Source organism: Macadamia integrifolia, chromosome 12 (assembly GCF_013358625.1).
Source record: "Macadamia integrifolia cultivar HAES 741 chromosome 12, SCU_Mint_v3, whole genome shotgun sequence".
Classification (NCBI taxonomy): domain Eukaryota; kingdom Viridiplantae; phylum Streptophyta; class Magnoliopsida; order Proteales; family Proteaceae; genus Macadamia; species Macadamia integrifolia.
In genome coordinates, this window is record NC_056568.1 from 29,567,630 (window position 1) to 29,584,074 (window position 16,445).

The window sequence follows — 16,445 nt, forward strand, 5'->3', positions numbered from 1 at the left end:
ATATTGATTGTATGACACGGTAGAAACCAGATCCAAAAACTAGAAAATCATTATCTGAAGTTTTTTTTTAAAATGTATATATAGGAATAGGAAAACTGAACCGGTAATAGACCAATAATGGCATGATAAGAGCCCGTTAAGCCAACCGATAAAAAACCATACTGTTCTAAAGGCAACTTTGGCTTAATGGTTTGGTTTTTTTTCCCCATTATCATCCTAAAACAGTTTTTGTTCAATTGAATTGAACAAAGTTGACCAATTGACACCCAACCCAAAATACCAATGGCTAGGATACTAGTCAAACTTCAGAGAAAGATTACCACGCTGGCAATGTGTAGTTCCCCTCATACATGATTTTTTTTTTTTTAATTATTTTATCTTAGTATGTCAGAAAATGTGAACCCCACATGGATATTATTTTTTCCAGGACTTCTATTGGCGTGATGTGCGTATTCCTCCTCCACATTGATAGCGGGGAACCCTCTTCCTAAATTATGATTTTTGTCTATCTAGGGAAAAGAAACTTTGCCTCAATAAAATAGCAATGTGATGGAATACTTTACAAACCACTTGGGATAATGTCATATTAAGCAGTTTTGAAATGGGTAAACAGTTACATGAGATCTCTCTTTTTTTTTTATTCTTCTTCTTGTGAGGATGATGATGAAAGAGATTGAGAGATGGCAAGGAATTGGGAAAATCAAATTAGTTAGTGGCTTGGTTACAAGAGACATTCCATTTATCTAGACATGTCTACATAGGAGGAAGCAAAGGGTGGGATTAGGAAGGGATATATACCCTAAAGATTCTTTGTGAATTATTAATTTAGTTACATAGCTCCTTATCCATTAACCAAACCTTTAGAATTAATACCTTATTTTGTTTGGGGGGGGGGGGGTGGTGGTGGTGGTTAGGAAGTTTTATATTACATCATATGAATTTGTGAGTTGATTTTGAAGTGCTGTAAAGTACAAAGACTTGAGAGACGTGAGGACGAATGACTGTAACCCTATTCTTCATTTATAGTAAAAAAAAATTACGTAGGTAATCTTGTCAAATCATGTAAATCCTTGCGTTATGCGATAATTTATTTGCAATCTCTATTATCGTTCTAGGGTTTTCATTTCTACACCAGGCCCAACTCATGGATGAGATTTCATGTGGTTTGTTTGGTGGGGGGGGTGGTTGTGGAGTTAGCAACGGCTTTGACCCATTTGACAAGGCCCAAATGGTGTTGGCCGGGCCTGGGAAATGAACTACCACAAGCTCCAGTTCAAGGCTAACATCATAGAAAGATTGCAGAATGCATACAATGGGCAGATGTTAATTTTTTGGGCCTAAAAGCAAATTTAGGCCCACATTTCCTTACCTTCAGAATATTAACGCAATTGAGGCCCATCTTGGACATGGGCTGGGTTTGTTGTTACTGAATCAGAAACCATTCCATTCATACATAGGCAACAATTGTAATATGTATACACATGATATTGAAATACAGATCCTCATTACATTAGTCTCTCTCTCTCTCTCTCTCTCTCTCTCTAGAGTATTGTAGTAAATTAGGGATTTCAGATAAATAAAATTCATGTGATCTCCATGACTGTGTGGGTTGAAATAGTTATTTGGGTAGCAGACACCATGCTTTGTGCCCTCAGTTGCATCTACTCGGCCTGAAACATCATGAAACAAAACCGGGTTTAACAAAGATCAAAGCTGTGTTCGGTATTGCATTCAGAGACGATAATTTTCATTATTTTTAGCATCTCAGAATACATTATTGACCTTGAATGTCTACTAAATGCAACCTAAGTTAAAAATCTTAAACCAAAATGATTACAATGATTACTTACTAGGACATCTCTCCCTGATGTACAGGCTGGTCTACGAGGAGGGACCTGCTGATGAGGAGTTCGCTGTGGAATTTCAAGTTCAATCAGTGGCTTGAGAATGAGATCATTGTAATCTACATTTTTTTTTTGTTAATTATACTTTTGATATGCATTCTCGGAATAGATTCTGAATCTAGAAAGTATTCTTAAGCAAGAAAATAGGAAAAATTCAGAATACATTCTAGACTCAAAACCCATTCTAACAATATCACTACACATTCATAGTGATTGATTTCAAGTAGGGCCAGGAATTGGAAAATTGTGAGCTAGTGCAAGCCCAGCCCATTCCAATCCTGGTTTGATCATAATAGATGAGAAACATCCAACGGAGAGATATAAAAGTACCTGCAACTTTGGACGCAGTGCCTCTACATCTGCTTTTGATTTTTGGTCCAAGCCAGCTCCTTGCTACAAGCACAAGAAATCAAAAACATTGAACAATCTAACTATAGGTTTTGATATTGTTATTTTAGGCTCCTTATGGGCTTTCTGTATCTCCCTCAGCCCATTATGTGACAAAGCTAGCTTTGTTTGATATACATTTTCAGAATAAATTATGGGTCTATAATGTATCAGAAACTCATTCCTTGTTTCTTCTCGTTTTAGAATGTGTTTTAGACCAAAAATCCATTCCCATCAAGGATTTAGATCATCGATACCAATCAGGTAGGGGCCTGATACAGTTCCATATGATAGTGATAACTTAAACAGTGATTTCAAGAATACATACCAAACATGAATATAAACTCGTTTTCATTACCTTCCCTAAAGCCCAATCTGCTGAATCAAAGAATGCACGTTCATGATCCTAAATACAGAAACACCCATAATTAACCAAATATTAAAGAATCTTTAAAATCTTCACTCACATGGCCTGTGGGAAAATCATGATTTTTTTAAATTCTTAATGGAGCTTAATTACCTTTGAGATTAAGGGCTTCTTTTTAGGCATAAGTCCCCCATATTTCTTCCCTAATGTTGCATCCTGTGTCAAAAAAATTATTTACAAAAACAGATTCACAAACCAATAAGAATCCTTGTTAGCCTCAAAGAAACTAACAAACATGGGTTTGCCCATTACCAGCCCAAAAACGGTTCAGCCAGACCAAAACCAGACCAAACCGAACCAAATGCCTAGTATGTATATCCTGTGGGACTGTGGGGCCATCTTCAATGTACGTAAATTTATCTTTTGGTACGGAACCGCATTTTTGGGTACCAAAAGTACTAAAACAAATGTGATTGGGACATAAGGTAAACGTGGACCAATCAAGAGAAGAGACATCCAACCCAATAATCCATTATCTCCGCCTGGGCTTGCAAAATGCAACAGGCCCACATATTAGATCAATTGGAGAAAATTAACGATTTTTGAAGGGAGGAAGAGAAATTAATGAAAAGGGTTAGTGGTGATTCATCTACATTAAGTCACTAAACACATTTTAAGTAGTATCCACCACCAGCCAAAGACTAGTACAGGTCAACTACGTAGGTTTGACATTTAAGACAACACAACTGGTGGGCTCTTCTATTCTGTTCTACTCTGGACTCAGTCATAGGCCTCATAGCCGTCTGATGGTAGAAAAAAAAAAAAAAAAGAAAAGGGAAGATTCATTTCATGCCAATCCAACGGTTCAGAAGGTGGCATCAGCATGAGATGGAGGATTCAATTTCAGGCATTTGGGCTTCCTACGTTGCAATATTCTATGAATCTGGAGAGATTGGAACTGTGGTCCTCAAACCTGAATTTCATCTAATTCTTAGTAATTGTTAGCGAGAGAGAGAGAGAGAGAGAGAGAGAGAGAGAGAGAGGTACCTCCTCCTCCTGGGAAGCTAAATACTCTTCGCCTCTGTTGCGACCAGCCATGTTTCACCCTCCTCCAGAGGAGCAACACCTGCAACTATTTAGAGAGAGGGAGAGAGGAAATGCCTTGGAGTAGAGACAGGGGTGGGGGAGAGGGAGTAAAAGAGGAGAGATGAGAGATGAGTATTTAATCTGGTTGAGAAAGAGAAAAGGAAGGGTGGAATACTGGAGGTTGAGTGAGAGGGAGGGTTAAGTATATTATGGGATGCGTTGCAGTGCAAGAAATCCAGAGATCCCAAAAGGACCCAATAAAAATACAAGGGAAAGAATAGATACTAAGCTAAAGTAAACAAACTAGGAACCTCCAAGTCACAGAGAGAGAGAGAGAGAGAGAGAGAGAGAGAGGCGCAAGAGGCTTTGTTGGTTTTAATCTCTTTCTAAGTAGAAAGATATCAGGATCGTTTGGCCGTGGCGAAACAAAGACCGTGTGTTCACACGTGATTTGTTCATCGTCGGTCACCGACACTTCTCCAAGGTCCCACGGTCCCACCACCACACCTATAGATGGCAAGAAGATCCACATTATATTGATTTTGATCTATTACTAGGTCAACCCAAAGCCAAACCGTTAAAAAAGTTCTCCAATTTGATCGGGTTTCTTATAGTTTTTCTCTTATCGGTTCGTAATCAAGTTATTATCGATCTGTTTTGATTAAAATCAGATTGCTTTTGAGCTGGTCTTAATTTTTTTATTAGGTTGGGTCCGACCAAAATTTACAAATCAAAATGGGTTTGATTCAATTTGATCTAAGATATAATGAACCGGTTGGATTCGATCAATCCAATCGGTTCGGACTGAATTTTGACGCCTTTACCATTCTCTTTCTGTCTTCAAGATCTCATAGGATGGTTTTAATGGAAGTTAATGATCTCTCTCTCTATCTAGACACACCGTACCAAACATCCAACAATGTAGGAGAGAGCAAGGCAAATGAAGTAATTAACACCACCATCACCACCAACCCTGACTTCTGGGATTTTTCAAGATGCATGTGAAACATGTTTTTAACTCACATATCAAATGGACAACTTTTCAACTCCAATGAAGCTGGTTGGATTAAATTTTATTTTAGTCACCTAATGCCTTAAATCCAATGGGAAGATGAGGGATAGACACGTTGCCCATGCACTCTAGCGGGCAAACCAAAGGGGTTACAGTATAAAGCACTACATCCAAAACAAGAAAAGAGAGAGATAGACGCAAGATATTGAATATGATGTTGTTGGTTGGAGTTTGTTAACTGAGAGTGATAATTTCAAATAGGACCTAGTTTTCTAGCTCAACCTATGATGGCAAAGAAAATATTTTCATTCATCCTGTCAATTTTTCTAATTACATTTGAAAAAGAGAATTTTGGACCAGGGGGTGGCACTTAATGATAAATCCAAAAAATTTAATCATATTGCCACATCATCATTGATGAAAAGATCTCTACAGCATTAGTCACTATGGGTAAAGGAAAACTTAATCCTTTTGAATACTTGATTTTTGCTGATATATGTGATTATCATTGCTTTTATTATTTTTGTATAGTAAATATTATAGGTTCACCATGGTGACCATACTACCCTGGCCACTTTGGTCTGCCCTTTCGAGCAATGGTGGAAAGGTTGAATGGAATTTAAAGCTAAAAAATTGTTCAATTATACAAGAACCTGACTTGTCCTTGATACAAAATAACTTGGTGAACATAATCAATGTGTTTCTCCATTAATTGATTGGTCATTCATTGGTTTTAAGTTCAGATACAAGACTACACAACAGCCAACTCAACTCCACCCCTAATACATATATGCTAAAAAAAAAAAAAACTTACAATGCAACTTTTTCCTATTAGAACTAATCAATTTTGAACACATGTATAGAAGTCCGGTCAAAGTAGCATAAGGGAACTACCAATGATTCGTATGCCACACATCACCCTTGATACGGAGAAACGCGCTAAAAAAGGGATTTTCTTAAAGGAATGTGGATAACCTATTTAGAACTTGACACTTTCATTTAATTATTTTTCTTTTTATTTTCAGAAGTAGATTTTAAAAAATAAAGTGAAAATGATATACCATTTTGCCTTCATAAAATGGAGTCATTGTCTTGTACATTTTTTTTAGAACACATATGAACATACATTTTACCCTCATTGGAAAAATGCTTTGTCATACTAAAAGCTAAAAAAGTGAGGTTACAAATTATTTAACACCTAACACCTCTCAGTGATAAATAATTTATAACCTTATCTTTTTGTCCTATTAGTATGACATACAACTTTTCTTTAATGAAGGTAATATAGTTATTTCACATATGTATTTGAAAAATGTGCATAACAATGCCACATTTTGATGATAACATAATGATACGTTGTTTTTTTTTTTTTTTTTTTTTTTTAACTCTTTTATACCCTTAAAGAATTTCCGAGAATAAGATAATAGACAATTAGAAAAAGGTATATAGTTCTAAAAGCACCTATATGTAGGGGTGTCATTCGGACATCTCCATAAAAGAAAGAAGACTGGGTTCTCTATTACCCGTAGTGAAGAGAGAACTGTTGGTTGATGATGTCTAATTACTAAAGGGCTGTAGTGATAGTTTCCTAAACCAACCCGAACTCCCTTGATGGCAGGGAGTTACATGAAGTTTTATAGGAGAGGATTATGATTTCAGTTTCACAAAAGCAAACAAATCCATCTTGTGTATGCTGAGAGACTATGCAGAAAGCCTAAGAACAACCTTGTGAACCTCTGTTCCTCATTAGTGACTGTTGGAGAGGTAAAGATGATGGCAGAGCAAGCAAAGCACATGGTGAAGAATAGAACATGGGTCATTGATGTCTAGAGAAGGCATGTTGGGGTCCACCACATTTATGTTCCGATGCTAACTGGGTCATTGAATGTATGTTGTTTTTGATTAGGATTACTACTTACAAGAACACCTTAAGTCATGACATCTGACTTTTGAATTGGATCGGATAAGGATATTTACGACTTCACATAGTAGGGTAAGAGTAAATGATAGAAACTCATCAGCTTAAGAATTCAATCATAAAATCACATCACAATGGATGAAGAGATTCTCTCTCCATCGTAGGCCATGAAAAAATTTCTCCAAAGAAAGTACTCTCACCAAAACAGAACCTCTTCACTTACTTCAGTGCCCAAGATCGGAGGGGATTTCTTTTTATTGGGGGAGGGGGGCGGGGGAGGTTCACTACATATTATTCTAAGAAGACAAAAATGAAAAAAAAAAAAAAATTGAAACTAAACAAATAGCTTATTGGTCACTGTCGAATAGAATTTTGACTCTCAATTTTATGCAAAATTGAAAAAGAGAAACAGAAATTGGAACTAAACAAATAGTTTATATAGGAGTAATGAAGTAGACTTTATGAGCATATTTTCAGCTAAATAGTCAAATCTCTAAACAATAACCTTTGGAATAATGCTACAAAACAAAACTTCATTCAAATTAGAACCAAGAGAAAAAAACTCCTTGTGATTGAGATGGAGGATGTGACTTGTCCAAAGAACTTTGCATGGATCGAATATGTTCTAGATGACCAAATCTATAAAATGGCCCAGTTTCTCTCCACCCAAATGAAAGAAATTAATATCTTTTCGGCCACCTCATATGACCTTTTGATTGAACATAAGAAGGGTATTTTGAATCATGAAATAAGTGATGCGAATTAATGATGAACCCAAATTATAATTATAGCATCACATCCTCATTGTTGAAGAGTCAATGAAGGGAAATTAAATCCTTTCTGAAAACCTAGTTTCAGTCTAAGGTGGTTGGTCATATGTCTAGATGGAACGAGAAATTCTTGATCTAACCTGATTTGACTATTCAATCCGATTTAAAACCGTCTCTCTCTCTCTCTCTCTCTCTCTCTCTCTCTCTCTCTCTCTCAATTGACGATAAGGATTGATATTTTCATTTATATTGATTTTGAAATTTGGTAGACTAACACTCAAGCTGATTCTCTTCACTTAGAAGAGTGGAGAGGCACATATAAATAAATGATGTAAAAGTCTCTCTCTCTCTCTCTCTCTCTCTCTCTCTCTCTCTCTCTCTCTCTCTCAATTGACGATAAGATTGATATTTTCATCTATATTGATTTTGAAGTTTAGTAGACTAACACTCAAGCTGATTCTCTTCACTTAGAAGAGTAGAGAGGCACATATAAATAAATGATGTAAAAGAAAAAAAAAATTAATCACACAAACAACTACTCATCAGCCTTTGTACTTTTCTTTTCTAAAATCCATTAACACATTTTGATTTCTTGAAGAATCAAACACCTAAGAGCACAATACATTACCAATCCCAACAACTAATTTAACAATTAAAGTACATCCACTTCTATGAACTAACCACCCCCCCCCCCCCAAAAAAAAAAAAAAAAACACCTAATCCCAACACCCAATTTAATTGTTTACCTAATCTCTTTTAAACCTAATCTGTCCCCTAATTCATATCCTTTGACTTATTCTTTTTCTTCCAAATACCAAATTATTCTTTCATTTTCTTCTTAAATGTGACTGAATACTCTCTCTTTATCTCTCTCTAATTGGGGTTAAAGCAATGTCCCCACCAAGGAGAGCAGAGGGTGTACTAGAAGGAAGATGGACATGCTCCCTTTTCTTCCATTTTTATGTTTACTATGATTTGATCTCCTCAAGAGGCAAAGCTTGGAGAGTGAAGGGATGCCTAACATCACCAATGTGAAGGTTATGTTCACCCATAGGAATTCTCCTAATTCCATTCTTGTCCACAACACTTAGAAACTTGCAGACATGTATGTTGATCCCAACTCGCCGTTGTGAACCCGCCGGAACTTGCACTTTCTCGAATGCCACCAACTGTTTGTGTGGTGCCCAATCTTTTCCGGCCGGCGAAGCCGAGTAAACAAGTAGAGTGTGAGTTCCATCCATGATGCCAGTGTTCTTTACATCTACTTGTAACCCAACTGAGAGCCTATTGCATTTGGCGTGTGTGATCCTTACTGATGATGATTTCCATAAGGCAGAAGTGTTGGGATGAGAATGTCCACCGCCGAGGGGAACTGAGACTAGCGTTGGGGCAGCGGCGATGGTGTGCACAAAATTGGTGTAACTCAGTCCATGCCCAAAAGGGTATACGACGGGGCCTTTGTAGAACCTGTAGGTCCTCCCTGGGTAACCTCTGGCTGGGTCCGCCCTCATGGCCATGTTTGTCATGGGCAGCTTAGTCACGTAGTCTTGTGGATACCACGTCATGGGCAGCTTTCCTCCTGAGGATAAAGGTATTAGGGGTGTCAAATTTCAACATGAACCGGTTGGACCTATTGAAACCAACCTGAGTCGACCAATTAAACCAACATCGAACAAACCTAAAAAAAAACCTACCTGGGTTAGTTGTTCCGAACACCACATCGGCAATGGCTGTCCCTCCGGCCTGGCCCGGGTACCCCACCCATAGAATAGCAGAGACACGCGGATCATTCTGAGCAAATGAAACATCGAGGGGCCCACCACTCATCAAGACTAGTACGGTGGGACCCTTGGAGGCCATAGCTACCCTGGAAACAAGCTCCTGCTGGCGTCCCGGTAAGAGTAGCCCAACCCTATCCCTATACTCAGCCTCAATCGACTGATCCAGACCCATTACCAGCACCGTAGCATCCGCTTGACGGGCAGCATTCACGGCCGCACCGAATAGCTGGTCGCTGCCGCATGCCACGTCGCTACATCCCGTTTGATGGATTGTCTTAGCGTATCTCCCGATCCCCTGTAGCGGAGAAGTGTAACCACATGGTACACCGGCGTAGTTACCTATCATGGTGACGGTGACATCGGAGTTAGGTCCGATCACGGCGATCGTACGGTGGCGGAGGGGTGAGAGAGGCAATGATGGCCCACGGTTCTTCAAGAGGACAATGCCTTGTCGGGCTGCCTCGAGGGCAAGCTGTTGATGGGCCGGTGTGCACACGGCCCGTGGGCCCAGGTGCCCGAATGGTTGGTTCGATGGCTCTCCATCATACATGCCTAACCTCATCTGCACGGTTAGGGTGTTAGCCAAGGCATTGTTCACATCTAACTCGCGTAGCTTCCCTGTCTTCACGGCTTGCTCTGTGTGGACTGCGAGGAAAGGTCCACAGTCCAAATCTAGACCTGAAAAGAGAGAATTGAATCACCCAATTGCCCCATATAAACAAGTGAGAGTACGGACTCAAATCCTTTGAGGTGAACAGTAAGCAACAATAAGGATCCAATGACTGAAAAGACCCCGGTATGCACCCGTCATTGGATGCTCATTGCCATTCACTATGTCCCCACAAAGGATTTTTGTGCATAAGTACTAGCCTGCTTTAATGGCAACCGCTGCTGCATCTTCAGGTGTTGCAGTGTAGTGTTGGGTATCATAGAAAACCCCAACAGAGTCACAGTCCGAAACGATGTACCTGCATTTATGACATGTTTACAAGCACCATTCTAGTAAGTGGACATGAAATCAAAATAATTTCTGCTTCATTGGTAACTATCCATTTGGGCGGAAAATTATCTCCTCATATGGGTAGAGGATCCGAACTCCAGTCCAATATAAGGCCCAACAGAGTCTAGATCCTCTATATACCCATGTGGGGAGCCTTCCCACATGGTGGGGGTCAATGAAGTTTGATCTCCACGTACAGAATCTGGGGATTTGACAACATTGGCCTTCACCATGAGCTTCTAGCCTCTCTGGGTTTGCTTAGTCCGGATCAATTCGGATCCATACTTTAGTTGAGACTTGCATCTGGTTTAGTTATTGGCCCAAACTTTCCACTACAGTTGAGGCTTGAAATGTAAGAGAAAGACAAACCCGTTAAGGCGCCATTCACCACGGATGGTGTTGCGGAGGAGGTGGGGATCGGCGCAGGTAGGTTTTCCGTTAACCTGATTGTAAGAGCACATCACACTTGCCACCTTCCCTTCCACCACACATGCTCTGAAGGGCACATCGAACGTATCCACCAAATCTTGCTTGCTAACCTGCGCAGCATTGGAGTGTTGGTTAATTATTTTTACTATATTCTTAAAGTAAGGATCAAATCATAGGATCAAATCACCATCGATAAAAAGAAGATGACTCGAAAAATATAAATAAATAAATAAATCCTATTTAGTTTATTTGGAAAAGAATTGAGTTTCCTTCGCCGACACAAGGTGAAGGATGAATCCCCTCACCATAAACATCTAAACGTTCTATTGTAAAAAAAAAAAAAAAAGGGCTCAATTGAATCTAGTAAAGATATTTGTGACAATGAACAACAGGGTAAAGAGTTAATGATGAACCCAAATTTCAATCATAGGATTACATCACCGGCGGAGAAGGAATTTTCTTTTTATGTAGATAAAAGAAAACTTTTGCCTATGGAAAAATATTGGATCAAGTTTTCCTTTGCTCAACTTTACCAATGGTGATATGACACTATGATTGGAATTTTATTCATCATTAACTCCCACCATTTATTGTTCAAAATTCATAGAGGCAATGCACAACATTTGACCCACCCTTTGCTATTTAGAGTATAAAGATGAGCATTTCTAGAAGCAAAATGGACATAGGTGGAGCATTGGTCGTAATTACAGCAAAGCCAAACTCTTTCGAAATACACTTCTCTAGTCCAATCTGATAGTCCAATCTGATGGTTAAATGGGGTAGATAAATAAGTTCAAGAGATTCTCTTTTGCTTTTTTTTTTTTTTTTAGTAAAAAAGAGATTCTCTTTTCACCATAAGTGGAGGAGGAGTTTCTCCAGAAAAATTAGTTTCTAGTCATCCCATCCTATATTATCATATGTGGTAGATGTGAGAATGGCAAGGAGTCATAATGGTTGATAATGATTAATTAATACTTAAACACTTTAAAATTTAATTACAAAATAAATAACGGGTGCAACTTGTGATCACCAAAGTGGTGAACTAGGTAGTTTGTAAGTTGTAACCTTCGTGTGAAATGGTAAAATTTACCTTCATGGAAAAAAAATATGTTATAATAAAAGGGGAAAAAAAAGAGTAATTTAAAAAAAAAATTCCTAACCTTAATTACAATAAGATTTTTTTATAAATAATTAAATTTGGAGTGCTAAAAAAGATTAATTAAGGATTAAAATTAGTATATTACCTTGGCATTGAAGTGGTAGCGATCAACGCCATTCCAGTTATCCATGTCATAGGCTGTGTAGTGCTTGCAGCAAGCTGCGACCTTTAACCTGTTACCGTCTCTACCGTGGGGCTGTTGGAGTCCTCTAACATAGTTGGCCGCATAATTGGCGGCTAAAACTGGATCTTCACCGGGAGTCTCCTGGCCCCGACCCCACCTAGGGTCCCTGAATATGTTCACATTTGGGCTCCAGTATGTGAGACCCGCTACTCCTCCATTGTACATGGCCCTTGCTTCATCAGACACCACCTGCACCCACACATATGCAGCTGTTAATTAAATATCTTTATTATTATTATTTCAAAACTTCTGTTTCCCTCCAACATAAAATGATGCGATGGGATCATAGTTTTAGGTATTGGTATTAGATCAGCCGTATAACATTGGTGTTTATTAAGAATCAATCATGATAAGGGTAAAATCAGTTATCGGTATTGGAATAAGGTTATAAAATAAAAAATTTAAAAAAAAAAATCCAAAAGAAAGTCCAATCCAAATGATACATATAGATCCAGGCATACTGATAACTAAATCCTTGGATGACACACTTAATTTGGAATACATGATGAAAAATCATCTAGGGTAATTTTTATCTATTATAAAAAATATAAAAAAAAAAATCTAATTTTAATATAAGAGATTCTTTGATCAAAAGACATAAGAGAACACACCAATGAGATGTGATAAAATTGTATCATACATAGGAGGGCAACAAGGTCATTTCATGTGAGAAAAAAAAAGATACACAGACCTTGCTGGAGTGGCTTAAAAAATCGTTTTCCTTTTAATATTAAAAAAAATAAATCTAAAGATATATGGTTATTTGTCTGGGAGCATGGCCTTTGTCTCTTTCTCTCTCCTCCCTTCAAAAAAGGTAGAGATGTTTTTTCATATGGGTGAGGAGAAGATAGATACATAAAAGTGCAGATGTACACCATGTTCTCAGATAGAGCTCTTTTTATCAATTCTTAAGGAAACAAGTGTTCTATCCGGGACCCCCCACTCTATCTAGACACAAGGGGTGAGAAATGATCACCTCACCTCTCTTGATTGATGTCTACACACATGCTTTTATTGGCTGAGGCGTCATCGCAAAACTACACTCCCGGACAAAAACCATTTCTCCAATTCTTAATTATGTTAGCAATTGGCACATGCTAACATTTCATTAAAAACAGAAGAGATCACATGCAAACAAGAGTTTTGAAAGTAAAACGGGTGGATTGGAAGTTACTTTTCAGAAAACAGGATAAATTTGTAGTTTTGAAAATTAGAGGGACCGACACGTCTCTTGTCAAAATCCAAATGGTATATATAAGAAAAAAATCCTTCTTTAGTTATGCCCCCTAATAAATATAGTAATTACACATAAAATAAAGTACACCATGGGCCCAGGGCAACTTTTAGTGGATGGGTCAGCAATCCATATTAGAATACTAAGAAAAGAGATCGACACCCGATGGACCAACCTAAAGCTCAGAATCTCACGAAGATCGCACTCCCTAGCCCTCCAAGAATTAACAGTTTTTCATACTTTCACTTTTCCGCACCTTTTCAAAGCACTTTCCATTTCCGGTTTCCCATCGAGAACATAGATTTAGTTCACGGTATCGGTAATGTATCGGTCGCATCAATCTTGATATTGATATGTAACAGTCGTATCGGACTGTATCAATCCGATTCTAAATCAAAATAGTTTTTTTTTTTTTTTTTTCATATCACAAAAAGAACTATATTTCTATTGTAGCAACTGATCTGTATTGGTTAAGTATCGATATCAATCACAATCGATTGTTAAAACCATGATCAAGAATGACATATACTTGGAATGCATACTAGAATCACAGGGGCAATTATGACATTTCACTTACCTCTGGGATTAATAAAGAATGTGTACTATTTCATGATAATATACGTAATGTTTCTTCCACAAATACCTCTCTAAATACTCTTAATGGCAACATGGAATGGTATTTATGGAGAATGGATCGTTTGCATGCACGTTCATCTGAATATACATGTGAGAGGTCAGCACTTATCCCGCTTTCTGTCATTTCCAGAAGGGTTAAGTGGAATATTTATGAAAGCAAAATGGATAGGTGCTAGCATATAACATGTACGTTCAAGTAGAAGAATTGAAATCTATTTATGAAAATAAAAGGGCACATATCTTCACGAAATTGTATGTGAAACCTTCACTTTCATGAATGAAAAGTTGATCCAGAGGTCCAGACTCGAATCAAGTCATCCATTACAAATAGCTACTTCCATCGCTATTATCCATTTGGAGGTATTAAGAATGCTATTAATTTGAGATATGGATCGTAGTAGACCTATTGTCCCATATCAATTTATTCAAATTCTCGATCTCTCCACCTATTGCTTTAAAGTTTTGGATTAAAAGAGCTCCAAGATTTTTAGTGGTAGAGCAACTAATGAATGGATTATCTCCACCTAATACCGTAAAGTTTTGTATTAAAAGAGCTCAACGTAAATTAACGTGAAAATATATATATAAACCAAACAGAACAATAAAACAAAGCTTCTCTCTCCACTATCCCAACTTAATTTACCAAACTACCCCGTTATCCATAATTGGTAATCCTTGGGGAAAGCGGGGTAGTACGGAAATGGAGAAAAATGGGGAAAATGGAAAGAAAGAAAGAGAAATCTCACCCGTCCGATTAGTTCCCATAAGGAAGCATTGAAGGAAGCAGCGGTGGTGATGACCTGGGGGAAACTGGTGGCCCTAGGGAATCTGCCACCAAATTTAACACCGGGACCTGTGTTAGAGACCCCGTGAAGCGCTTCCGACCACCACTCGTAACCACTGATGCCAAGCCGCGGCACTGGGGCTGCGTTGTTAACGAGGAGAGTGATCTTCTCCTGCAATGTCAACCGTCCGATGAGGTCTCTGACCCTGTTTGGTATCGGTAGAGACGCCGTACAGAAAGGTAAGTTCCTCGTGTTTGTATTTCTTGGATCACAGGCGAAGGAAGGTCGTGCATCTCCTCTGCGTGGAGAAACACAGAGGAGAAGAACCAAGAGAAGAGAGAGGATGGTTGAGGAAGAGGGTGGTTGTGTCATTGTGAAGAAGAAGAAGAAGAAGTTGGTTTAAATTTTGTGTGGAAGATGTGAACATATATATATACAGAGAGAGTGGGGTTTGAATGAATGGAGGAGATGATGTAAGAGATTTATTTTGGTGATTGGATCTCCACGTCGTTCTTAAAACTGTTAAAGAGACTTGGACGTCGTTGCAGATAAAGAGAGAGAAACTGTTAAAGAGACATGGACATTGCAGAGAGAGAGAGAGAGAAAGGGTAAGCTGAGACTGAGAGTATAACACGGCAGTGGACGATTCTGAGACTTTACGGTTACGGATTTAGAAAAAAAGGATGAGGATGGGCAACACGCGAAGGAAGAGGTCACGTATAGATTGAATTACAATAATGCCTTTGGGCTGAGGTGTGGGCCCCATGTCCACCAGCCCATGAGAAGAAGAGAGAGAGAGAGCCGTCGCACTCAAAAGGATTCTTCAGTGACTCACTCCTTCACCATTCCATTCACGGGGGTAACATTTGCAGTCAGTCTCTCTCTCTCTCTCTCTCTCTCTCTCTGTGTATGTAATTTTTATGATCTCACTTTCTCTCTCTCCACGGGTGAAGTGATGAAGGCAAAGAAGGACCTTCTACCTTTCACTATCTTTTTCCTGATCTTCTCTTTCAGAGTTAGTTGTCTCTGTGGGGTATGGTAGACTAAATTTAGGGGAGTATACCTAAAAATAGTTCTAACTTCCCTTATATATAAGAGACATTTCTATGGTCAAGGCATACAACACAAGGTAGATCAGTGATCACGGACTCCCGAATCTCTCTCTCTCTCTCTCTCTCTCTCTCTCTCTCTCTCTCTCTCTCTCTCTCAATAATATTCTATATACTAAAGCTACTAATTGCATAGCATTTGTTTGCATGAGGCAACCCTTCAAATGTACTACAATTACGGGATTGAGTTCCCAAACCGGCTACATAGCATACGCTAGCATTTTCGGTGTCTACCTCTCTCAAAAGAGAGAAGAGAGATTGACACATGGATTTGTTAGCAAATGCTAGACAGCTTGATGGCATCCTTTCAAGAAAAAGGTTGTTAGTTGATGGTGTTGTAATGTGCCACTCTCGGGTAAAATGATCATCCCACCCATTCTGTTGGATGCTCCTACGAATCCCCTCATTGGCCCGCACTAATGCAGGGGTCGCGACTAGAAAAGATTATATCAGCTGATCAGTAATAAGTGAAGCCAATTTTTTATGACTTATTCATGTTTTTGTGATGAAATGAAATTTGGATCCATCTAGCTTTCATTCTTTTTCTTGTGATCTTATGCATGCAGACGTGATGTCAAAACAAAACTGAAAGCATTGTTATAATTATCTGTTTTAGTTTTCTCATGCATGCATGCATACATTGTGACAACAACCACCTGCAACTTATAAGTAAAAATTTTAGCA

The 16,445-nt window shown here is 38.5% G+C and overlaps 2 protein-coding genes across 3 annotated transcripts; both read right to left on the reverse strand.

Annotated features, from left to right (window-relative positions):
- Positions 1 to 1,423: 1,423 nt before the first annotated feature.
- Positions 1,424 to 4,092, reverse strand: LOC122058285. 2 transcript variants are annotated; one of them, XM_042620900.1, is made up of 6 exons: positions 3,706 to 4,092; positions 2,812 to 2,874; positions 2,620 to 2,697; positions 2,235 to 2,297; positions 1,851 to 1,913; positions 1,424 to 1,670 (listed from the first exon to the last, which is right to left on the reverse strand). In XM_042620900.1, exons 1-6 carry the CDS (start codon positions 3,754 to 3,756, stop codon positions 1,662 to 1,664), a joined length of 327 nt encoding a protein of 108 aa, XP_042476834.1. In that variant the 5' UTR covers positions 3,757 to 4,092; the 3' UTR covers positions 1,424 to 1,661. The 2 variants fall into 2 exon arrangements, with proteins under 2 accessions (XP_042476834.1, XP_042476835.1); XM_042620901.1 differs by having other exon boundaries at positions 2,650 to 2,697; positions 3,706 to 4,082.
- Positions 4,093 to 7,963: 3,871 nt separating this feature from the next.
- LOC122058300 (probable beta-D-xylosidase 2) lies at positions 7,964 to 15,236 on the reverse strand. The gene is made up of 6 exons (XM_042620928.1): positions 14,614 to 15,236; positions 11,899 to 12,186; positions 10,595 to 10,764; positions 10,096 to 10,193; positions 9,139 to 9,903; positions 7,964 to 9,023 (listed from the first exon to the last, which is right to left on the reverse strand). Exons 1-6 carry the CDS (start codon positions 15,022 to 15,024, stop codon positions 8,413 to 8,415), a joined length of 2,343 nt encoding a protein of 780 aa, XP_042476862.1. The 5' UTR covers positions 15,025 to 15,236; the 3' UTR covers positions 7,964 to 8,412.
- Between the last annotated feature and the right edge of the window lie 1,209 nt (positions 15,237 to 16,445).

Bases quoted from the DNA above. Each gene is read 5' to 3' on its own strand.
- LOC122058285 (XM_042620900.1), bottom strand. From the start codon at position 3,756: ATGGCTGGTCGCAACAGAGGCGAAGAGTATTTAGCTTCCCAGGAGGAG. The intron at 2,698-2,811 runs GTAATTAAGCTC...TTCTGTATTTAG, and splicing joins AGAAGCCCTTAATCTCAAAG to GATCATGAACGTGCATTCTT. The intron at 2,298-2,619 runs GTATGTATTCTT...TTGTGCTTGTAG, and splicing joins CGAGTTTATATTCATGTTTG to CAAGGAGCTGGCTTGGACCA.
- LOC122058300 (XM_042620928.1), bottom strand. From the start codon at position 15,024: ATGACACAACCACCCTCTTCCTCAACCATCCTCTCTCTTCTCTTGGTT. The intron at 10,765-11,898 runs GTAATATACTAA...AATGCTGCGCAG, and splicing joins GCTACCACTTCAATGCCAAG to GTTAGCAAGCAAGATTTGGT. The intron at 9,024-9,138 runs GTAGGTTTTTTT...CTTTATCCTCAG, and splicing joins GTTCGGAACAACTAACCCAG to GAGGAAAGCTGCCCATGACG.